This window comes from Myodes glareolus, chromosome 23, assembly GCF_982192425.1.
Source record: "Myodes glareolus chromosome 23, mMyoGla1.1, whole genome shotgun sequence".
In the NCBI taxonomy this organism is placed as follows: domain Eukaryota; kingdom Metazoa; phylum Chordata; class Mammalia; order Rodentia; family Cricetidae; genus Myodes; species Myodes glareolus.
Window position 1 is genome coordinate 55,028,175 of NC_142048.1, and position 25,866 is coordinate 55,054,040.

The following is a 25,866-nucleotide window of genomic DNA, read 5'->3' on the forward strand; positions in this document are numbered from 1 at the left end:
AACAGTTTTCCATCTTTATTCCACTATGTATGACTACTTGGTAGGTTCAAAAGACCAGAATACATCTGCTGCCAAGGTGTGCTATCCCATCTCAATTCAGGCCACTGGTCCTCAACATAGAGAAGCAGTCTGGTTTCACATCAGGAAGTGGGAAATTCTGAAGACTATCAAGGATGCAAGGAAATACTGACTACACTAGCACATGGGGGTGGGGTGGGGTGGGGCCCTGGACCAACGTCTCGCGTTAAGTGCTGTGGTCCGACATAGACGTCTCTAACATCATGTCGCTTTCATTCATTTCAATTTCAAAAGTTTCTTCCAAGGAAGGTCTTGACTCTGGAGTTTTATTGGCGTTTTCCAAAGGTGCAAGCCCTGCTTCCTCTGTGCTTGGTTTTTCTGCTTCAAAGTCCCTGAAATCCCACGGAGGTGAGATTATGTTCTTTAGTGTCTTCATTGTATGCACGTCAAAGTCGTAACATTTTAATTTGTCTTTAATGTCTGCTCCTAAAAAGAAACACCATAATTAGAAAACATAAAATTCCATCATTAATAGTTATGCTACTGCCACTGCCATTTAAGTCCAACTACACTTTAAAGAACATGAACACACATCAAAAGGGGATGCCATTTTCTTGTTTCCTTTTTTCTCTATCTTCCATCATTCTCAAAGGAGATGCTGAGAAGTTCCCAGAGCATAGGCCATCATGGTTCTTTCCTGGCTTCACAGCTAACTGTTCTCAAAGCTTGAGCAATTCCTCCTTACACTATGTTGGGTGCAGTCACTAATCTACTGCTCACAGAAACTAAAGCATATTTTCAAACTATATGAAAGCATATAAAACATTAAGATTAATATATATTTGGGCCAATCAGATAGACTTCTGACATAACCAACAGCATTCCACATGTCATTCTATATAGCTTTTCAGACTGGGTAATTTGGCAGAGAATGACATACACATCCTAAAAATAAAAGCAGTAAGTAGTAAATTATAACTTGGAACTTGAATGTGCTGAGAACTATCTCAGCGATGTGTAAGGCACACTTGAGGTGTAAAGCTTTCTGTAAAGCTTCCTGGCTGCCATGAAGTAATCTTCTTTTTCCTCATGCCTTAGACTGGAGCTCCCCAAACTGTGCATCAAAATAAACCTTTTCTGAGTTGTTCTATCAAGTCACTCTAACACAGTAACAGAAAGTCTGACCGAAGCTGGAGCTCAGACGCCCCCAAAGTCACAGGGGATGCTACTATCGGTGGTAAGCTTTTTACCTTGGATCTTCAGGGTGTGTGTGTGTGTAAATGTATACAGCTCAACATACTTGACCTAAGTCAGGCCTTCCTCCAACAGTGACGGAGTTTAATTATGTGACTTGTTTTGATGAACAGAGTATGACGAATTTGATGCACAACTTTCAAGGTCTTCCAGTTTTACTCCTTGTCTAGATCTGAGAGCACCTATACAATTTAGTAGCCTTGGATGAAAATCTCAGGACTTGGCTGTCCCAGCTGAGGTCCTCTGCCCACTGGCGAGCCCATTATAGAGTCAGTCATACATCTGTTGACCACAGCCACATGAATGAACCAGAGGGCCCAGGAGAACGACATGCAAGGGACCACAGAACTCAACCATTCATTATTCTTGACTAAACAACCGAGTATGAGAGGCCTGTTACTCAGTAATATCTGACTGGTAACTTTGGTAACATACGGGATAGTTTTCCAGATTTCACTCATTTCCAGCTCTACCATAAATAACCAAAACCACAGTAATGTCCATTATCCCACATCATCATCAACACTAATTGGGGCTGTTGAGATGACTCAATTGTGAGTACTAACTGCTTGGCCCTCTTATGCCAATACCAGCTCCATTCCCAGGTGAGAGATGTTGCTGAATGTCTTCAATGTTTCCTAACTACATGTCACTCTTTCAGTGTTTGCCCCTTCTCATGGCAGGACACACACACAGTGGAATTTGAGACTGTATATAACTCAAGCTGCAGTGATCCAAGTGGATTATAGACATGTACTACCACTTAAAGCATCTTTACCCACTTTAATGCATTTTTTTCTTGCAGTATTTTCGTCTTATTTTAGACATGAATTATCTGATATGCGCTGTGTTGGAGTTGCAGCATGCATTTCATTATGGTGATCAGTTCTTCACTGTATTAAAGCTCACCTTATCATCTCTCCGTCTCTGGGGGTTCCCTCTTTACAGCCTCTTAAAGAAATCTTTACTATCCCCAGATCCAGACCCTAACATTTAACTCAAATGAGCTCTCCTGACCTCACAATACTTGTTCCTAAAGAAATGCCAAGTATAGCAATTCTATTTAAAATTATCCTATTGTTTATCATTATAAAAGTCTTTCAAAGTATTAAAAACCACTATTAAGTAAATGAAAGGCATCTTAAAGATCCATTAAAATACAATTCTGTTATGTTGTGTATTATAAAACAAGGGGGACAGAGCCATTTATTTGCTATAGAGAACCATCTCTGTGATTCCCTCTTCTACCATGCAGGAAGCCTGACTGGTACTACCGTGTTCTACAGACAGTAAGTACTCAACTTGAAATGAGTCACTAACTTGTACTGCACTATTCTGACAAATAAGTTTCTTGAATCCCGAACATTGGATGAGGTTTCAAGAGACACAACAGAGAACACATTGCTGGGAGGATGATTTAATCTTTCCAGTATAAGCTTCAGAATCCCCAATGTGCATTTCAACGATGTCATCTTACCGATATAAGCTTCAGAATCCCCAATGTACATTTCAATGCAGTGGCCCAGCATCGTCACAGAAAATGTGTCATCTCTCCTGAGACCAAGAGCCTGCCAAAAACCACAGGGCACAGTTATTAAAACATTACTCCTTTCTCTGTTAAAAAAGACTTTCATCAAGTATTCCATGGGGTCGAGGGTAGAGCAGACAGGTACTGATGAGCACTTCTCCAAGAGTGGGATGAGCTGGTACCTGGTACCAGCAGGTGAGGGTCAGGGATATTCATCACACTACCACTCTTGTCCCTAAAGACTACCCCCAACACATCAGAAAATTGTCTTCAGAGCTCTGTGAACTTTATGCATTAGCTGAATGAAAAATCAACTACTGGGTTGCAGAGATGGCTCAGGAGTTAAGAGCACTGGCTGTTCTTCCAGAGGTCCTGAGTCCAACTCTCACAACCACCTATAATGAGATCTGGTGCACTCTTCTGGCCTGCAGGCATGCATACAGGTATAACACTGTATACATAATAAATCTTTAAAACTTCCTGAGGTTAAGCTAACCAGTTCAGTAGTCCTATAAAATCATAGGACTAACTTAGGATTGCATGTAGCCTGAAAACTGCTAATTGATCCTTGAGGACCAGCTATGAACTTACTACACCAATGAATCTATTTATGAAATATTGCAGCTGGTGCATACCTTTAATCCCAGCACTTGGGAGGCAGAGGCAGGTGGGTCTCTGTAAGTTCAAGGCTAGCCCGGTCTACAGAGTAAGTTCCAGGACAGCCAGGGTACATAGAGAAACCCTGTCTCAAAAACTAAAAATATTGCATTGTCTTATATATTATCTGTCTCTCCAAATATCATTAGTGGATTGAACCTAAGACGCACATGTTCTCAGATTCTGATGATTCTAAACCTGTGGTGTCTTACAGCTGCGTTCCCCACTGCTGCTGTAATAAGGAACTGCTGTAATATGGGTGCCCTGCCTGGGAAAGTACCTCATGATCAGGAGGGAAAAGACCACATGAAGACTATGTGCAGGTAATCTAGGAATTGTGCGGGTGTCTAAAGCCTATTGACAAGTCGGCATCTGAGAGCTTTTATAAGTTATACAGCAGTATCTGAAGCTTGTAAAATCAAGACTCAAGGACAAAGCCATGTGTGCTGTCTCCAGGACACCATATAAGGAAGAAATACTGGCTGCCTAGGCTGAAGACTGAAACCATTTACACACACAGACAAGCACACACACATTTTAATGCATATACTACAGTCAATAAAAAATGACATCTAGGTACAGAAGAGCACAAAAACATAATAAGAGATGATTATGATAGTTTTTCCTCCCCTTTGTGGTCATTGTCCTTATTTATTAAAGCTCAAATTATCACTCCCCGTTTTTTATGGACCTTCAAAACACTGACCTCAAGCTTCAGATGGCTCATGAAATAAGGTATGTGAACTAAGAAAAGATTCGTTGTTATGGTAACCATGTGCACTGTTTTTGTTCACTGACAAAGGGCACACGAGTTAATGGTACAAGTTCTAAGGAAGACAGGGAGTAAGGCTCTCCCTGAATATGAGAATTGCTGCTCTCTTGCTTGGACAAAATCCACATGGGACTGAATGATAAACATCTCAGGCTTATGCAGGACCAGCCTCCTGTTCACTTCTAATCTAATAAGTATAGACAGCACGCACACTTTCTTTACAGAGAAAAGAATACACACAGGGTTACTACAGAAGTTTAAACCTGTAAAGAAGAAAGATGCTGGCTAGAAAAGGTCTTTTATAAACAAGGAGCACACATTAACCACAGTTAGAGTAGAACTAAGACATACTGTGTGGAAATAGTCCACAGCGTTTTCGAAGTTGCCCATCAGACTGTGGATGTATCCTATAGCGGAGTAGGTGGACGCGTTCTGAGGGATGAGCACCAGGGCCTGCCTGTGGTAATCCAAAGCCTCAGCATATTTTCTGTTGAAAGAGGACACAGGGAAGAGGAGAAGGAGGGAAGACAATTACTGGGCACAATAAAAGTACGAATTAAAAGAAAGTCCTCTTTGTCCTTGTTAATCCACAGGCTTCCCTCAGAGACATAGTCTACAATGTTAACTATTCCATACTTACGTTCATGGATTTCAACATCATAAAATATATTTTCCTGTGGAGTATGGTATCACATACCTTTAATTCTTGGACTCAAGCAGCAGAAGCTGGCAGATCTCTTAAATTTGAGGCCAGTCTGGTCTACATAGTGAGTTCCAGGCTAGCCAACGCTACTTAGTGTCCCAAAAACAACAACAAAAAATCCTTACTGACTTATTTATTTCCTGGAACATCCCTTGGCTGGATGAGGAACTACAGCGTAAGTGGCTGTCCTCTGTTCCAGCTGAGAGACACCAGTCAGAAACTTCCTGACTCCCAGACTGAACTTCATCACATACCAATTTATCCTGATATATAACCCTTCTATACTTAGGGCAATTAAAAACAACCAAAAGACTTTTGCTTTATGTCTTAGAGACACCATGACCCTGGCAACTCTTATAAAGAAAACATTTAACTGAGGCTGGCTTACAGTTTCAGAGGTTCAGCCCATTATCGTCATGGTTTTGTGAAGCAAGGCAGTGTGCAGGCAGACATGATGCTACAGGACTTGAGAGTTCTTACATCTTGATTCAGAAACAACAGGAAGTGGTGTGCAACACTGGATGTGGCTTGAGCATATGAGATCTTAAAGCCCGCCTCCACAGTGACATACTTCCTCTAAGGCCACATCTACTCCAACAGAGCCACACCTCCTAATAGGGCCACCCTCTATGAGTTTAATTACATTCAAACTACTACACTTTAACATATAAATTACTTGGAATAGCATTTTCCAAAGTTGTTGGAATATTTGCTCTGTACAAATCTTTTGTGAAAAGGTTTCATGCTCAGTTAAAGTCTGGGAAATGTTAAAACATCAACTTCTGCTGATGCATTTCAGTTACTTTTTTCAAAAATAGTTTTTATTGAGCTATATATTTTTCTCTGCTCCCCTTCCTTCCTACCCTCTCTCATGATCCCTATGCTCCCTATTTACTCAGGAGATCTTGTCTTTTTCTATTTCCCATGTAGATTAGAGTATTTCAGGGTTTTTTTTTTGTTTGCTTGTTTTTTGTTTTTGTGGGTTTTTGTTTTGTTTTGTTTTTTCGAGACAGGGTTTCTCTGTAGCTTTGGAGCCTGTCCTGGAACTAGCTCTTGGAGACTATTTTTAAGCTGCAAGACTATCTTGTATTACATAAGGATATTTAGGGGTATTCCCTACTTAAGCCTTTTAAAAAGTGTTTTCATTGTTTGTTTGTTTTTTTAAGACAATGTTACTCTAGAGTCCAGGCTGACCCTTAAACTTGCAGCAATCAACCTGTCTCACACCCCAAGTCCTGAAGACTACCTGTGTTTAGGTGTGTGTTGGCATACCAAGCAAACTTCCTAACTTTTGAATAATCTTTTTTTTTTTTATTTTTTTATTTTTTATGGTTTATTTAGCTTTATTTTATGTGCATTGGTGTGAAGGTGTCAGATCCCCCGGAACTGGGTTTTCAGACAGTTGTGAGCTGCCATGTGGGTGCTGGGAATTGAACCCGGGTCCTCTGGAAGAGCAGTCAGTGCTCTTAACCGCTGAGCCATCTCTCCAGCCCTTGAATAATCTTAAGAGTTCCTAAGACTTACTTCAATCAAAACAGCCCCCCTCCCCCAGGTCTCATGTGTCCTAGGCTGGCCCCCAGCTCAATGTAGCCTGGATGACCTTGAGCTTTTGATCTGCTTATCTCTACCTACTAAATACCTACACAGGTCACCATGCCTGGTCTTACGCAGTGCTGGGAAGCAAACCAGGACCTGTCGAATGCTAGGGAAGCACTCTATCAACTGAAGTACATCTCCAGGCAAAGAGCCCATTTTAAACTGTCATCTGTTTATTACATCATGAAACTTATGGGGAAACAAAGCCAGAATATGGGTATGGTTTAAAATAGACTTATTGTCCAGGTGCTTCCAAATTAATTTTGAATATTCAAGTTTTTTAATGTAAGGGAAGGAAAAAAAGACATGACTATACTTCTCAATGTTTCTAAAATAAAAGTATACCAACTGAAGTGGAAAAATAGAATGTTGGTGCTTGTTCTAATTGAGCAGCCAAGTATGGGGACTGGAGGATATCATGAAATAAAAACACAGAAAGGCTATTCAAAATAAACGCTCTACTTCACTTACTTGAGTTTTCTGCAGACATGCCCCAAGTTGTTCAACAGAGGCTCCCATTTGTCCACTGTTACCTAAAACATAGCAACATCAAGCTCCACGTCACTGCTCAGCCTGATTTCACACCCTGCAAGCGCCCCCTCCACGCAGAGGCAGGACGACTGCTTCATCAGTTCTCTTCACCACTGCTGAGCTTTCCTGAGAACTTTACTGTAATGAGCACAATTCTGCCTCAGAGTCCATCCGTGCCAAAGAAATTTTAATTAATAGTGTACTTGTTGCCTAGAGTTCAGTTTGAAACACTGGACCTTTATAGCCACCTGCCTACTAAATACTTCTACACAGAAACGTTACAGCACTTTCAGTTCAGCACACCATATCAATTTATCTTTTCCTAGTCATTCTAGCTCCTCCCAAACGTTCAAACCAGCCCTCAACGGGGCAGGACACCCTGGCTGTTCTAAGACTCCCAGAGCTTGTTCAGTTCACTTGGCGTGCGCAGTTCCAACTCTATAACCTTGGCCTCTTACTATCAGGAGGCTGGTCTGAGCTCCTAGCCTACAAACTTAGCTATAATGTTTTCTTTTGAAACTTCTCATTTTCCCTTTCCCAGGGTAATCTGCCAACCCTAACACCATTTTCAAGGTCTTTAATAAGCCCCATTTCTTGATATCTTCTGAAATGTCAAATCCAAAACAAAATGAACCAGTTAGATTTTTACACATGCCATTTCTGCCTCTGAAATACCTTGATCCTTGTTTCTGTTAAGCTGATGTCTGATTACTAAGGATGGGGGTCTAACCCATCCTGGCCACTGTCATACTTGGGTGAGCAACCCTGGCACGCAGTACCTTCATACCGTTGATGTACCGCATCACTGTGGGGTACCCACTTGTCTTTCTGGTGGCTCTGAGGGCAGGAAATGTGGACATAGCTTGTATTGTATCTGACACTCAGTTCCACGCTCATGACTGGCACTTATGAAACACATGCTAAGCAAATAAACAAAAGAACTTGGGTCACCTTTTCCAATACTCTGAGGATGAGATTTAGGAGCTCAGCCCGTCAAACAGAGACTCCTGAGATTCTTAGGCATGATGCTTCCCTTTAGCCAGCTTGGCATCTACAGGAGTTCCTTACTAAAGTGAAACAGAATCTTCTTTCCTACAGTTTTTAACCGGCATGCTGGCATTTCAACTGTAGTACTCTCCCATACTTAAGTCCCTGTAAGATTGCAAACTGCTTAAGAATGAAAAAATATTTTAGGAGTGGCCCAGGAATGTGCTTCTCAAACTTCCCTGTGCATGAGCTCTACTCAGAGTGCTGCCAAACTGTAACTTTTCTTCACAGGTCCTAGGATTGGGTTTGTCTGCCATCTCCTCCAGGTGCTGCTGCTGCTTCTGGCCACAGTAAGATGCTTAACTGTCTCAAGATGGGATGCGGTGAGTGGCAAACCCACTTTTACAAAAACACTAGCATTATTCAGAACTACCTAAGACTCAGTTGAGGAAAAATATGCCTTACAGACGTGTGGAACACACAAAAATATGTTTGAAAGTTCAAATGATAAACATAAAAGACCAAAGGAAGTGGAGCTCAATCGATGGGGACAGGCAGACTGTCCCTGGTGGAGCCCAGGGAGACTGTGTCTCTCAAAGAGATAGACATAAACACAAAGGAAGGACCCATGAGCACAGATGTACAATGTAAAACCCGAGTGTGGAACTCAGAACAGAGTAGACTAGAAAGACCAGTTAAAGAAAGTAGAAATCAAAAGGGCAGCCACATGCAAATCTCTTAGCTATACGTGCTTATATTTAAAATTACTATTTATGAATACCAGTGTGTATATAGCCTTGCCATTTGAAAGGTTACTTCACAAGGACAACAAAGGGTCTGAATGTGAGTGACAGCTAGGTCTACAGAGGTGAGTCTACTAACTAACTGCACCTTTTACTGAACCAGAGACAAGGCTCTCTGAAGTTCTAGAGAAGCAAAGCCAAATAAATGACTAATATTTCCATCAACCACAGAAATCATTAAAAAAGAAACAACCCACGCTTGCTGCCTCATGTCACACCCCGTAACTGCTCTTTAGTCAAGGCTGACTGTGGCATAAAAGTCAACTGATAAGCGCAACACCGCCAAGTTCCTTGTTAAATCAAATATTAGGTTACTCTCTTCTAGGAGAAACTGTCTACATGTCCCACATCCAACAGTGCCTGTGCCCAGGGGTGTATGTGTCTGTGTGTGTGTACAGATATTACATACAATACCTCATTTCCAATTGCTTTGATTTTCTCCAAAGCATCGAGAAACCACTTTTCTGCTGTTTTCCATCTGAAACAGAGGAGGAGAGGTTAACAGTTATTTAAAGTTTACAAGGGTAAACATTGAGGGAAATTTGAATATTTCTAGTAGAACCAAAATAACATGGAAACTGCTAATAATTGTTCCAATTACACTGTGAATAAAAACGAAGTATAATGACACACATTACATGAAAATGCCTTAATGGAACTCATCACTTTGTATAACTCAAAAAATTTACTACAAAAAAACAAAAAAAACTGAACCAGACAAATAGGTAGCCTTAATAATATACAGGGTCAGGATTTACAAGAGACAGTCAATTTCGTGATTAGTGGTATTTAGATTCCTGTAAATGTCTGGCCACAATATTTCATCAACTAAACAATGACTACCCTTATTTAACAGTATCAGTTCACTAACACTGAACCTAAGCCAACAGCACAATCGCTCACCTAACGTTTGGCTAGTCCACACTCCCTTGGAGGCACGTGATGGCTACTAATGATCCACCCAGAGGCAGCAGAAAGTTTGGAGATTATTTTAGATAGTAAAGTTATCAACGAAAAGTACAAGTATTGTGAAAATCACAGCACTAAACAGTCTACGAGAAAAAACCCAAGCACAGTTTGGTGTGAGATTAGCCAGGAACAAACTTTCAGGGGGCTCGGGCTTTTCACATCCCGCATGTGAAGATTAAAATCACTCTGAGTATTGGCTTTGGGGAACAAGTGATTTTCTGTAGGCCAATCCACAGAAAAAGTGTCTGCAAGTTTTGAGGAGGAACTACATTAAGACACTATCCGCTGCTAAAGTACCATGGGCTGGAGATTGCCTCAGCAGATGAAGGCATTTAATTCTGCTGTAGAGGTCCAGGTTCAATTTCCAGGACCCACAAGATGACTCACAACCATCTTGTACTCTCTGGCTTCTGCAGACAACAGGCACACACACGATATGCAAACATGCAAACAAAACACTCATACACATAAAGCAATAATCCTTTTTTAAAAAGTTATAAACACTCTTTATAATACCTATATAACCTAACTGAAACTGTGTAAAGATTTATTTATTTTATGTGTCTACCTGTTTTGCCTGAATGTATGTAGTAAGTGCACCATGCATGTGCCTGGTGCCTTCAGAAGTCAGAAGAGGGCATTTGATCCCCTGGAACTGGAGTTACAAATGGTTCCAAGCCTCCCTGTGGGTGCTTGGAACTGAACTCTGGTTCTTTGCAAAGACAGCAAGTGTTCTTATCTGCTGAGTCATCTCTCAAAGAACTCCATAACCTAAATTTTAGTATAAACAATGAAGCTCATATATTACATTTATATACAATATAATGCAACATATAGTTTTCTCTTTGAGTATGACTCCAAATTGCTTTTTCTATAGATATTCAAACTAAAGAAAAGCTACTATCAGAAAACTAAAGGCTGGATTACTCCAAATGGTTTAATTTTTTTGTCCTAACAATAATTAATCACAGGACATTTTTATCTTAAAATATGAAAAGCTTTCTCAAACATGTGAATCTAACACATAGTGGACAAAGACAACTAAAGATTCTTAGGGCCTCCAGGCCTTGGTGTGGGAGAATTGTCTGTATTTTGTCAATCGTATTTTAATAAAACGCTGATTGGCCAGGCAGGCAGTATAGGCGGGAAAGCCAGACAGAAAGAGGGGTGGAGCAAAGAGACTGAGAGTATTCTGGGAAGCAGGAACCTCCATCCACGATTCCTGTGCAGACCACCGAAGAGACAGCATGTAACCTGCCCAGCTGAAAAAGGTACCAAACCATATGGCTACCATAGATAATAATAACGGGTTAATATAAGTTACAAGGGTTAACAAGATGCCTGAGCTAATGGGCCAATCAGTTTATAATCTTATGGAGTCTTGTGTGTGATTTTCTTTGGAACTTGCCGACTTGTTGGGGTGCCGGGCGGAACAGAAACCCCAACAAGCCCTCTCATGCTACGAGGCCTCATGGTGGGAATTTGTTGCAGCTCACATTAAAAGAGAATCGGAGCATGGCTCAGTGTTTGAAGGGACTCCAAGAAGAGAATTCCTACTTTTGAATTTATCCCTGCCTCATAAAACAATACATCAGAAATCAAAATCCCACAGAGGAGCAAGTCTAGTCAGTGAAGGTCTAGGGGCCAAGGCCCCACTCACAAAGAGCTGATGCAAGGCTGCAGCCTTGACCACTTACTCTCCGTTCTGGAAGGCAACCACTCCAACCTCATGGATGACAAAGGGGTCTTCCGGAGCGATGCTCAGAGCTTGGCCAAAGAATCGTTCCGCCAGTTTAGAGTTATTGGTCAAACCATACTCCAGTCCAATATACAGCATTGGCAAGTGACATCTGAAAATATTTGAAAGTTTCACATATCAATACCTAAAACTTTGTAATGCAACAGGAATTTGTTGGCTTTAGATCCCATCATGTCTTCTTTCTAATTCTAAAGTACGGTCCAAACAGAAAAAGCAAGCGTTCAAACAGATGAGTTACTGGGCTTAAAAGACAATGCTTTAAACAAGCTAGACTAATATCCAAAGACTTAATTATGCTTATAAAATTATGGTGCAAATTAATGAAAAGTATAAGAAGAATGCCCCATCAGAGGACAGCAATAAAAAAATTAATTAATTTTATGTGTCTATGACTGGATGTGCATGTGTGTGTGCACGTGCGCACACGCGCAGGAGCCCATGAAAACCAAAAGCAGACATCGGATTCTGCAAAACTGGAGTTACAGACAGCTATGAGCTGCTATATGGGTGCTGGAAACTGAACTTGGGACTATGCAAGAGACATTAAGTGCTCTTAACTGCTGAGCCATCTCTTCAGGGATCTCAAAATGGAAACTGTAAGAGAGAACCAAATAGAAAGTTTGGAATTGAAGCACACAACAAATAGAAGAAAAGCCTTCACTAAAAGGGTTTATGGACATATTTAAATAGGCAGAGGAAGCCATGAGAACAAGGTGTAACAGAGAGAATCCATCACTAGTGAATCTACTGAAGAAACTAAAGCAAGTCCCACAGTGCTGCTGTAAGGACATGATAGTAACTGGCATTTACCATGGCGCAGAAGCCAGTCCGGTAAAGGTCACTACAGTGGTAAATAGAAGGCAGTGCACATACACTTTTGCTTGTAACACTTCTATATGATAAGATGACTGAGAAAGACTCTAAGCTGTGGTAATGGATTTCTACATAAGATATAACTTGAATGACAATAATAGTACTAAGGAGGTGGGCAGAAACAGCTAAAGTGAAATACTAATTAAAACCAAACTGTTGAGATGTTGCTTATCCACATGATAGTCACTAAGAAAGTGACTGTAAACAAAGAAGACTAAAGAACTAAAATACACAGTAAAATAGTGAACACAGAGGAACAAAGACACAACAGTAGGAATAACCGTGATGGCTAAAAGAAGCTCTAGCTCACCAGTAATCACATCACATGTAAATGGAATACACACTACAGTAAAAAAAAATGACAGTTTCTTTCTAATGACTGAATGATTCAAAGACTACTAGTCAGTTTCGCAGAACTCAAGTGAGAGGAATCTGAAAGGATGGAAAAGCAATCAGCGAGAGAGCTGGTGTGACTACAGTCACCAGGGGCACGGTGGGACATTCTGTAGTGATGAAAGAAGACACAATAGTTAGACCACGTACACACCTAAAAACTAGCAGAAATCAGAATACATAAAGCAGAAGTTGTTGGAGATTAGAGGGACCTGCAGCTAACATCATTTGGTCCCTGCATAGATAATATTGGCGCTTCAAATACCAGCAAATACAGCTTTGTAGCACACCAAGACACAGCAAATGGCTCAGGAGCAGATGAGAGATCAGACTTTTACCACGGATACTTCTACTCTTCATGGGCATGTAAAATAATAAGGGGGACTTCGTGTTCAACTCTCCCCATTGTTTCATCCCCTAGTGCTTTCTTGTACCAACTGGAAGAAAATCACGTCTACTCCTTTTCCCTCCACAGCCATAGCTATTTAATAAATACAAACTATTGCCTAAGAGACAAGGTTGACAGTTTTGCTTAATTCAGGAACCAAATGGCACTAAGATCCCTTTCTCCTGCAAGCAGAAGCCCTTTCTCTCCGGGCATTCATGTGGCCGCCATGCCGTACCCTTTCATCAGCTGTGCCGCTGTGAAATAAGCAGCCATGGCTTGGTCATGTTCACTCTCCACAGCGAAGGAGTGCCCATAGGCGATCCATGCTGGCCCATAGGTCTTCTCCAATGTGGTAGCTTTGCTGAAACAAAAGCAGTATTCAAGTAATGTATTTATTCTTCAACTTTCTGTTTTCTAAGTACATGATGTCAAAACAATAACATCAAGGGAACAAACTGCTAACAAACATGGACAGCTGTTAATGCAGCTAATCTAGGACAATGCACACATTTTAGGAACCTTCAGGAGTCTGTTCTGCTTTAGATAGAGTTACATAGCTGAACTCATTAGGATACTGTATGCAGTTCAAACAGCAGCCCAATCTGTGACCCAGGGGTAACACTGGTGGCACAAACGACCACATGATCTGGGCCTGTTCTGAGCCAGGTACAGTATTGGCATCCTGGGTGCAAGATAACCTAAAACCACAGCTGATACTTGCAGGAACCTACTTACTCAACGGTCACACTGAGTTACCCCAATCTCATTTAGGGTTTAATGTGTTTTCACTATTAGCAAAAGCTAAGGCTGACAGTTTGAAGGAAAACAGCCCTTTCAAACTACATCATTCTGTTTCCTGTTCTCATTCACAAATAAAACAGCATAATCTAAGCTCTTGGAGTACAAGGCCTATACCATTACGTTATCCCCCATACAGAATCCTAATGAACAGCTACACAAACGACGCACAAGGAAAGAACCGGCCTGAGCAAGTCTATTCATTCATGCTACTTTCAATACACCTCCCACTTACTGCATGAATGCTTATGATCAAGAATTCCCTTCTCAGAGGTTCACTACACAGAAAGGAAGAAAACAAATTCATACCTGAGATATCTTCTGGCATGCTCATTTTTATGACCAACCATGAGATAATAACATCCCACTGCAAACCAAGATACCTAAAAAGTTCAATATTTATTATAACCAAAGACACTTAACCTCGAACTTGAATATAACAAGGTAGGATAGACAGAGGGTGGGTTAGACGCTCCAGGTCATACATTTTAGTCTGAATTAGGGATTCTCTGAGATCACACATACATTTACTGGGGTCCAGTATAAAAACAGATACTCCAGTTTTCTCAAGGTGGCTTCCACTAAGGACAAAGCTCATAAGCACACCTGCCTATGAGTTCTGGTTTGACCCTGGCTCTCTTGCTTTCTAGCTGGGTTCTCATTTTTAGTTAGTTGGATTCCTCTACACTGGTTTCAGCTGAGCTAGAGACATTCTTGTCTGAGACTCAGTCTCTGCTTGCTGGCTTTTGTCTACACGAGCACAGTTCCTGACTCTATTTCCACTCCCAGCTTTCCATCCTGACACTAGTGGTGTGGAAGAAATACCTCAAAAAGCCCAGCAGTGATGTACACATGCACACAGAGGGTATGGAACAATGACATCCTCAAGAGGGAGCATGTGACTAGCTCAGAATGCTATGCATTTGTAGAGCATATTAAGGGACTGTGTAGACTTCTACAGTCAGAGAACAAAGGTTTTAATCATAGTTACTGCTTCAGTGTAAGTAAAAATGGTTTATGGGACAGATATTAAAGCCACTTGTAGTATCTCTAGCAGTAGAAGATTCCATCTCGATGCCTTAACATAAACATTATTTGCTTGAACTTAAAAACAGAAACTGTTGTCTACACAATAGCAAAATATTTTCTTAAAAGTTCAGGTAAGAAAAAAAATTGTTTTACTTACAGGATTACTTGGATATAAGTCCACCAATTTGTGAGAAAGATAGAAAAGTTCTGTTTTAGGAAAATAGGAAAAAATGCAATTTGATATGAGTAATTTAAATTTCAGATGTGGTCTTCCACCCATAAAACCATTCTCACACAGCAACCTCACAGCTTCTTTCCCTCCAGTATAAACCCAGCTGGTATACACCCGCCTCAGTCCCAATGCAGGGAATTAAGGGCACATGGCGGGCCACATGAACACAGACACCCCAGCGGAGCACTTTAGATGAGACAGAGGTCATCTAAAACGCCCATCTGAGACACCCATGTATCTCATGCCAGAGGCTGCGACAGAGCATCTTCAATCAAACTGTTCTCCAAACTTTCAGGTGTATCACAGAAGTGGGAGAATTTCCTCTCGAGAAACGTGTTAGTCTTAGCATCCCATGATGGCATATCCTATATATACATTCTGGAGTTAGTATTCTAGGGGCAGGAAGTTGCATCTTTGCTTCCAGGAGATGTGATGTTACAGATTCCCCAGGGCACAGAGCTCAGCAGGCTTAGAGTTGGAGTTTTCTGGGTTTTTTTTTTCTTCCTCTTGAAAAAACTTAAGGGTAAAGATATTGCACAACAAACTAAATGTTTCTCAAAAATCAAACAAAAGACAAAACTATGGGAAACGCAGGCAAAATATCTACCCCTTTCAATTTCTAAATATTGACTTATCTGTTTTTCTATGATAATTTTATACTAAAAAAAAATAAGAAAAAAATGTAGGAGTTAGACAGTAGTGGTTTAACCCTAGCACTTGGGAGGCACAGGCAGACAGATTTCTGGGGTTATAACCCTCCTGGTCTACATAGTGAGTTCCAGAATAGTCAGGGCTACACAGAGAAACCCTGCCACAAAATAAAACAAAGCAAACAAAAAAACCAAAAAAATCAAAACAAAAACAAAACAAAAAGACAGGAGGGAAAACAGTCAAATTTGACAATAAAGCTAACATACTCTGAACTACAAGCTACATTTGAGAAAAGGAAATAGGAAGCAGGGAGATGGGGAATACTGCGCTCTGCCAAGAACCAGAGATCAAGAGTCATTCTGATGGTGGTATTACTCCTGCTATGGGGCTCTGCTATGCTGTATCTTAAGTAGCCAGGATTTGTAACACAAAATTTCAACAGTTTAGAATACTCTTTTTCCTATAATTATGGCCTGATGGTACGTGTCTACGATGCCATGAGGGGCAGAGACAGAAGGATCAGGAGTCTGAGGTCGGTCTAGCTAGGACATTACAGGACTGGGGACACTGGCGCTCACCGTTTGCTTTGTTCAGCTCCACAAGAGTTCCTATGTGCACAGGTAAACAGTTGGCATGGAAAGGATCCTTCTCCATCACTCTGAAAGTGAAAGCAGCACATGACTAGGGGAAGGCCGTATGATGGCAGCACTCATCACTCATCGTGCGCGGTCGCTGCACACCGCACGGTGCTGCAACACTTCACTTTGGGCAGAGCAATGCTTAGGTTAGAAAGGAAAGGGAAGCCAGGCCTCACAGCACATACCTACATTACCAGCTACTCAAGAGGCTGAGGCAGAAGAACCACAAGTTCAAAGCCAGCCTGGGCAACTCAGTAAAATCCCATATCAAAATAAAGGGTTGGGGCTCAGGGATAGAACACTTGCCAAAAATGCACAAATCCTAGGTTGATTTTCCACTTTCACAAAATAAAATAAAAATAAATAGAAAACTAGTTTAGTTGGAAATAAAAATAAACTTTAGCCTTTTCATTTACTTTAGAATCAACAGGATGTTAATATGTAGTCTAACTAGTCAAAAGGGATACATAGTATACACTTTGACGAATATTCTTTGTGATTTCAAAAATTAAAACAAAATAAACAAACACCCCAAAGCTCCACAAAGTCTATAAACCGCAATTTAGCTAAGATGCCTAAAGAGGAAAGGGAAAACTGGGCAAGTGGAGATGGTTCAGCCAGGAACAGGCAAGACAGAGCTCCTGGGGTAGAGGCCTGCTAGATCCAATGATAATAAATGGGGAGTTTCATAAAACTGTGGGCCAAATGGTATCTCCAAACTACCACCTATTGGTAGCATGAACTGATTCTACCTTTTACTTTGCTATTGGTCATTTATGTACAAATGTCTATGTTTCAGTACAGTAAGCCCAGGGACACTGTCATTCCTGAGTCAGTAGATGGCTTCGGAAGACAGACATGCATGTTCTTCCCAAGTAACTATAGCAAGCCTACAATAGCAATAACTGTGTGAATAACCTGCTCTTTTCTAAAGCAGCAACCTGTTCAGTACTCTACAATGGAAACGGTAACTGAAACCATCAATAGCTAAGGTGAGACCATCAGAGAGCGCATCTGTGAATTAGACAGCCGTGGACTGAACCACACATCATTACATAGAAACAGAGTATACTTACGCAGAAGTAAGCTTGTAGCACATCTTAAAATCACAGTTATAATAATGTCTCTCAGCTAAAGACACTACCACATCCAGATTCTCTTGCAAGCCATCTACTGACCCGGGAATGACAGTTTCACTGGGCTTATTATACTGAAACAGAGAAATTTATACATAAATGAACAATAGCCAAACAAAAGGCAGAATCAATGCACGCTTTACCTAAGATGTGAAGACATTACATGAGATGCACATGAGCCCCTGAAAACACTGGTGACTTCGGGTTTACTAGTTCTCCGCTCAGTAAGTTTACCTTTTCAGTTTCATCAGAGAGCTCCACAGTAGCAACTATTTCACGTGGAAGCTTAGATGGCAGATAATTAGGAAGTATTTTTACATATTTAAATAATCTAACTATTTTGGCACATGCTATATTAATAAACAATTTTTTTAAATTTGATCAGGCTAGGCACAACATACTCACTGTGCAATAATGAGGCCTGTGTTCCCATTTCCAGCATGTGTAAAAGCTATACATGGACACAGGCCTGTAATCCCGGCACTCCCAGCACACATGTAAAGCTGTACATGGACACAGGCCTGTAATCCCGGCACTCCCAGCACACATGTAAAGCTGTACATGGACACAGGCCTGTAATCCCGGCACTCCCAGCACACATGTAAAGCTGTACATGGACACAGGCCTGTAATCCCGGCACTCCCAGCACACATGTAAAGCTGTACATGGACACAGGTCTGTAATCCCAGCACTCCCAGCACACATGTAAAGCTGTACATGGACACAGGTCTGTAATCCCAGCACTAAGCAACAAGTGTTGGAGGCTCAATGCCAGCTACTCTAGCCAAATAGCCAGGTTCAATGAGAGAATTTGTGGAAAAGTGACCAAGGAAAACATCTCGACATCAGCTTAGGTCTACATCCACCCACTGCATGTGTTGGCAAGAGCACATATATACACACATGCACATACACAAACTTAACTAATAAAGAAAAAAAGGCCAATGTTAAGGAAGATATTTACATGAAGGAAATGGCAGCTCAGGTTTTCCTTACCTTTTTTAATTTGTTCTCAAATACAAATCGTAGCAATTCTTGCTCTTCAGCACAGAGCTTGCTAAGAGGCAGTGAGTCAAGAAGTTCTTTTTCTTAAAAATGGTAAGAAAAAAATATCAAAGTTTTCAAAATATTCATAGGGAAATCAGCAAAGTGAAAACAGTTTTATAGTTCACAATCTATGTAAATCAACTCGGGAAAAAAGGAAAGCAAAGTACAGTTGAGAGGCTGACGCTGGAAGGGTTGGGCCAGGAGCCCCTAGATGGTTCTCTTCATCAGCCATACAGGCCTTGGTGACGACAATACCGACACCATGGCCTGCTCTCTCTGAGCACAGCGGGGACATCAGGATCTACTAGAGGCCAGCAGCCAATTTCCTAATTCCACCCTGTCCCAGGGTCTCTAGACACTGCCAATGAGCCCAGTGGTTTAAAAACCACTATTTTGGCTATGTCTGGGTTTAGTCCCATCACCACACAACTCTGTCTTTTCTGTTCCCTCAATGACCTGCACCACATCCCCGATAAGGGAAGTCAAGAGTCGCCAGCAGCTTTAAATGGACTGCTTTCAGAGCCCCAACTCTACAAATTGTTGACTTAATTGCTCTGAAGCGGGGACTTAGAGCATGGCTAGGATGAAAATAGCTGAATCTTGGTTTACAGCTCCCCCTCAAAATACTTCTCAAAAGAGACTTCATGACACCGCAACCCCCAAAGACTATCAGCAAGATACCACATTACGCTGTGTTTTTGTGACATGCTTCAGCATTAAGGAAGTTAGCAGGTCTATTTATGTACCCTGCTCTCAGTAATACAGCTTTCAGAAAATAAGGCGAACTAAACAGTATTAATCATTGTACACAACAACAACAGCCACAGAGTTCCCAAACCTTCTTGTGCTGTCAGCATGTGGTGTGATGTTAAAAGATCAAATGCTTCAAAGCAGTAGACATCAAGCTTCAAAGCCTCTTTGTAACTGTAGGTAGCCAGGGTGCGATTATCCAGAGCATCATAGATTTTCCCTCGGAGAAGACAAATCGAACTCTTTATCTGTTGGCAAAATATAGTTATACACTAAGACTAATTTTTGACCAAGAGATAAACACTAGAACACTGAAGTTTTTACTATGTTCATAGCGCCATCTGACTGCCAGAGCTGAGTCTAAATTAACAGACATACAACAGTAATTGGGAAACTGAGGAAGGAGGACTGCAAGTTCAAGTTTAACCTGGGCTATATAGTAAGTCTGAGGCTAGACTAAAGCTTTCTTGGTCTGTTTTCTCTGGCCACTGATCACTGATGGCCTTATTCCAGAGAAGCTCTGGATGACTTCGGGAGAGCAGCTTCCAGGCACTTCCCTTGATGTATGTTAAGAGCAAGAAGAGAATGTATAAAATTAAAATGAAAGATAAAGTCTGACGAGAAGGCCCTAGAGAATACCAGACCCGGCAGCTAGAGCGCTCCTGGTCATGGTCAGGAGCGGCCTAGGAGAATTCAAACCCTGGCCCTGGCAGGTATATGTGCTCCTGTGTGCTGATTTACTGTCTTGGACTCTGTCTCCCTTCCTCACTTGTGAAAAAAGGGGAACACACCCTAATTATGGAACTCTGTAAGGACTGGAGATGTGGATACCTCTGTAGCGCTTGCTCCCTACAACCAACAGAATGTGGAATCTGACTCAATCAAGACCTTAAACCTTACAAAACACACTAACTGAAAACGGATGATTCACAGATGGGCAACTAAAATCCCAAGTGGCAAAAATTCCTAAATCAATATTTAAAGTAGAATGACCTTTGAAAAACAATCTTAAGACTTAGGCAGTTTTCTCTCAGGTTTTTTTTTTTTTTTAAAGTTCCTAAGACAAGTAATGTATTACAAGTATGCCATGCATTCCCAGCAGGTGAGCTGACAGACAAGAGGTCCAAAAACAATGAGCCCAAGGTAGGAAATAGATGCATTTCCTAGCAGAAAATTAACATGCTTCTAAGCACATTATTACAAAGGGAAGAGAGGAGAGATACCTAGAAGTGTAATACCCCTGCACTGTCCTAGTGAGAAGCAGAGTAGCCAATCCCAGCTCCCTTGTAACTATGCTACAGGGAGACAGGTAGATCGAAGGAAGTAGTATGGCTCTCTCTGAAGGGCAAGAGGGCCCTAAGTTGCCAGGGGAAGGCTGGCACAGCTATACCACACGAGAAGCCACGGGGCTGAACACTTACAATGGGTGAACTGTATCTCAATAAACCACTAAAAAGAGTAACAAGCCAAGACAATGATCTGAGAATGCAATTTATTGTTACTTTAAGTCTCTGTTTCAATTTTGTGGAATTATAATACAAACTCACACACAGCAAATGACTGTGCTATCAAATAAATAACGAATTCTTCCCTGTAAACAATAGGAGCTAATTAAGACTCCCCTGTGTATGTCCAAGACACAAGAAGGAGGGGAAGATTTCCGCCCACTGTGTGCAGCTCCAGGCAGGCATCTGTGAGGCCACAGCTTCAAACTGGCGTTCAGTCAGAAGTGTCTCAGTCTTTTGTTAGTTGGCACAAGCAGGTAACCATAATTTTTGTATACACCATACACATTTAGAATTTTTTCACTGATGTGGGCACTTTCCACTGCTGCTGCCGAAACATGCTAATTATATTACTCACTGAGGACTGTGACGTTTCCCAGTCACTGGATGGGTCTTTCAAGCTACTTTCATCCTTTGAGCACTTCTCGAAGAGCCTCCTGTTAATCGGCTCCTCCATGTCCAGGATGTCCAGAGCCTGCTGGTGCTCCTTTGCTGCATACTAGGAAGAAAACACAAGGGCCATTCGTCACCCATGTCTTCTTTAAAATAAATGCCCAAGCTACAACTTTCTTCATGCATATCAGCTTTTTATGAATTAAGAATCAGTATTTTATAGAAAATAACACCAAAGAAAAGGAGAGTCTTTATGAAATGTTATGCTAAGTCACCAAGCTTCAGTCTCTGGAACTCAAACGGCCACACATCCATAAAGGATGCATACTGTTCACACAAGTCAAAATTTCACCAAATACATCAAACTAAGCACACTTACGTGGCATCTAGCTGCAAGGTATCGGCACGCTTCATATAACTAGAAAAGAAATAAGTCACATGTACAACATTGGCATGTAATATGTAAAATTAACACACACCCGTACTTTAAAAGAAAGTTATAAGCATGAACTAGAGAGCTTTATTTTTCCTTTACAGCTTAAAAAACAAAAGCCTCAGACTTTTTAGCCTGTATTCATCAAAAAGATGTTAATGGTGAGGGGATCCAAAGAGGATGTACCTGTAATCCCAGCTATGCAGGAGGCTGAGGCAGGAGAACTGCCCTGACTCCAGGAATTAGAAACCAGACTAAGCAAAAACAGTGATACTCGATCTCAAAATAAGCAAGCAGGGCTATCAGGACAGCTCAGGAGGTACAGGTGTTTGTCTCAGAACCAAGGACCAGAGTCCGATCCCCTGAGACCCACATGGAAGAAGGACAAACTCCCACAGGTGGTCCAGGTGCCTGTATGTGTATGTCTGTACACACAGACACACACAAACAGAAAAAGAGAGAGAGGGACAGACAGACTGACTATATAAAAAAGAATTATATTTACAAGCAAAAATTTAAATCAAGCTAACAAAAAACACAATATTGAGAACTTAGAGATTAGATAGCGTTGGGCAAGTAAGGGAAAATAATCGATTGAGAGAAGCTTTCTCTTGGGCTGGAGAGATGGCTCAGCAGAGTTCCTGCTGCTCTTCCAAAGGGCCCAAGTTTGGTTCACATCACCCACAATAGGAAGCTCACAACCACCTAGAACTTCAGTTCCAAGGAATCCAAAGTCTCTTCTAGTTTCTGGAGGCACCCACACTCACACACAACACACACACACACACACAACAAAAAAAATTTAAAAAATATCTCTTCACATAAAAACAAACTCAATTTCTTTTAAATGTTAACTCAAAACCAGAACATACACCTAAATAAGAACCTAACAAGTATGTAAAATAAATGAAAAAAATTAATTAAAAAATAAAAAACAAAACAACCCAGCTGACCTGAGCTCTTGGGAGCTCAGACTCTGAACCAACAGCTAGAGAGCCTTCATGGGACCGATTAGGTTCTCTGCATGTGGGTGACAGCTGTGTAGCTTGGTCTGTTTGTGGGGCTCCTAGCAGTGGGATCAGGACATGTCCCTGGTGCTTGAGCTGCTTTTAGGAACCTAATCCCCATGCTGTGATGGCTCGCTCTGCCTCAATCCAGCGAGAGCTTGGTCCTGCCTCAACTTGATGTATCATGCTTTGTTGACTACCACAGAAGGCCAGCCCCTTTCTGGATGGAGACAGTGGAGGAGTGGATGGGGTGGGGCGGGTACAGGGTAGACAGGAGGTGGGGAGAGGGAACTGGAGAAAAGGAGGGAGGGGAAAGTGTGGCTGGTATGTAAAAGAAAAGAAAAAATTTAAAAATTGAAACAAAGAACGTAATGCCTCCCTGTCGAGTTGGGAAACTCTGGCGTCCACAGCCTCAGTTCTTACCTTGTCCAACTTGCGTGACCGGAGCGCATGGGCTGCTCTGTGATACTGTGCGGTGAGGTAAAGGCACTGAGCCAACCAATAAACATCCTGGGGCTCCTCTAAGGGGCAGAATTACACAAGTGGTCAGAGGTTCATGGAGAGATTTCTAAACATTAGTTAGGGGGGAAAAAAAATCACGTCACTCACCATGAGAGAGTGAGGCTACCTTGTCTGCCCAAAACAGAGCACTTTGATACTGTTGCTGCACACAAAAAGCAAACACAGGGTGATTGCCATTGCTCCCATGCTTCTGAACAGATGCCTACTATTATCAACCCATAAAACAAAACCAACATCTCACTACAGTAAGCTTTTAAATGTAGCAAGGGGCCCATCAATCATCTCTATCTTATGGCTCAGCTGGTGAGAATTTTAGCTCCCACTGTGAAGATCTTTATAAATGAAATCCAAGAGAGCAGCTTAACTCATACTTTACCAAGAAAAATGTATCAGCTAATATCTAAAACAGTAAATAATGTGCGATAATTGTGCGGTCATCTACTCTCTGGGGTACTAACATTTACATAGCAATACTTTCGATAAGCTAAGGTGAATCCCAAAGTAGAATTTATTAGAGCACTTGATTCAAATATTACAAATTAAAACCCTAACACATTAACAGTCGCTGACCATGGGCAAAGACATGATCTATAGCCAACTCTAACAAAACGATATGACAGCGGAAAGGCACTCATGGATTCGTCGTGGTTAGTGTTAATCCCTGGCTCACTGCCTTTGCCTCAGTTCCCCAGGGTAAAATCAGATCAAGGTTGACAAATAGGTGGACAGCAGGAAGCCTTGTGCAGCTGAGACTATGCTCAGGACAGATGCCCCCAGAGTGGACATCTCTGGCCCACATCCTCCGCTCTACATCTCAGTGTCAAAGAAAATAATCCAAACTGACCGCTGGTTAACACGCAGCTTTCCAGCAAACTACGGACATTTGGTGAAATCACTTAGCATCAATTTCGTTTCCCATTTATCGGGAGAGCATGCATTTAAGCAAAATCCAAACGACATCACAATGACGTCGACTCCAGAGACACACCTTTCCTTAAACACTCCCTGCTGTCCACTCGAGGGAAGTGCAGAAATAGTATTAGGTATTGTTTAAAAATCCTAACCGGAGACAGCTTGCTTCTATCACTGTTCACATGTATTCACCCAAACAAGAACCACAGCTAATCCTCTCAAAACATCCTACTGCCCTGCCAGAGTCTAAGGCCACGATGCAACCCCCCAAGCCAACCCCGCTTGCGTAGCCCACGCACGATCTGAGCTTCAACAGCTGCGCAATCCCTGCCAGGCCCCACCGCCCCGAAGCCCAGCATTCGGCCGCCTGCCGCGCACCTGATCAAGGTACTGCCGGACGCGCTTCCGCAGCGGCTCCAGGTTCATGGCCGCGAGGCCAGCACAGGCACCCGACAGCCGCTTGAACGTTCCGCGCACACCCCGGAGCCGATGGACCTACGCCCGCCGACCACCACCCGGACCAGACCCCGCGCGCCACACGGCACTTCCGCTCCTAACAGGCCCTACCCCGGAAGTCCCCCTCGTGAAAGCGTCCCCTCTGGGATGTGCCCACTCTATTGGTTCCGTGGTAGTCTCTGGTATCTGCCTCTTGTTTCCAGCACTTTCGCCTGTGTGGGAGGCAGCTCAGGATGTCTAGCGGAATTCCATGCCTTCAGGGAGTGGGAGAGATGCTTCTGTGGCTACCTTTCTCCCCAGGAAGTTTTTGAGACCGAATCTCTCTCTCTCAGCAGTCTTGAGTGGCCAGAACTGGCCATGCCTGTCCTCTGGTGTCAGTTTCCTTCACCCTCTGCTTCCTGGATGCTGGAATTACAGGTGTGCACCACCACCCCAGGCATTTCGTGTTTTTAAAAATTCATTCCGTGCACTTGTGTAGCCTTTTGGACGTAAGGGTAAAGAATGCCACCACTAGAGAGGTTCTGCTCTCACCAGTCTGAGCAGTTGGCTGCACCCTTTTTCTGTGAATGTACACACACATGTAGAACTGTATAACATTTTAAGCATCTAACACCCCCCCCACACACGTTTTCTTATTTGGGGGTAGTGATCCAGCTGTACTCATTAAACTTGAGGTGGGTATGTGGTTAGGTACAGTTTACCGCATTTACAGTCCTATCCATTTTAGGAATAGAATAATTTTATTAAAAAATATTTGTCCTATCACCACGATGCTAAGAGCAGAGGTGGGAGTTGAATCTTAATTATATGTTATTCAGAGAGCCAGTGATCTGAGAAGACAGTTTGATTAACTTTCTAATTGGTTGTTTTACATCTATTCAGTCATAGTTGGATTAGCTAGACCACAGCCAGCCTATAAGCAATTTTAAATAAATTCCAGGACAGTTTATGTAAAGTGCTCAGACCGATGTAGGCATATAATTGTAGTTTATATGTATGCAATGTTAGTATGGAAAGTAGTTGTTCTTACAAACAAGTCTGAGAGAAAAGCTTACATCATGACAACCCACCCACTCACCTCCATTCAAAGTCTCTGTGCTGACCGTGCCTGTCTCTCCGTGGATGA

General features: G+C 41.9%; 1 protein-coding gene across 1 annotated transcript; it reads right to left on the reverse strand.

Moving 5' to 3' along the window:
- Cdc16 (cell division cycle 16) lies at window positions 1-24,836 on the reverse strand. Its single transcript, XM_048456246.3, has 18 exons — window positions 24,663-24,836; window positions 23,460-23,514; window positions 23,274-23,371; window positions 21,790-21,828; window positions 21,376-21,516; window positions 19,601-19,760; window positions 18,712-18,803; window positions 17,656-17,789; window positions 16,520-16,599; window positions 15,216-15,265; window positions 14,339-14,412; window positions 13,467-13,592; window positions 11,516-11,668; window positions 9,264-9,327; window positions 7,000-7,061; window positions 4,581-4,716; window positions 2,750-2,840; window positions 1-504 (listed from the first exon to the last, which is right to left on the reverse strand). Exons 1-18 carry the CDS (start codon window positions 24,708-24,710, stop codon window positions 245-247), a joined length of 1,863 nt encoding a protein of 620 aa, XP_048312203.3. The 5' UTR covers window positions 24,711-24,836; the 3' UTR covers window positions 1-244.
- Between the last annotated feature and the right edge of the window lie 1,030 nt (window positions 24,837-25,866).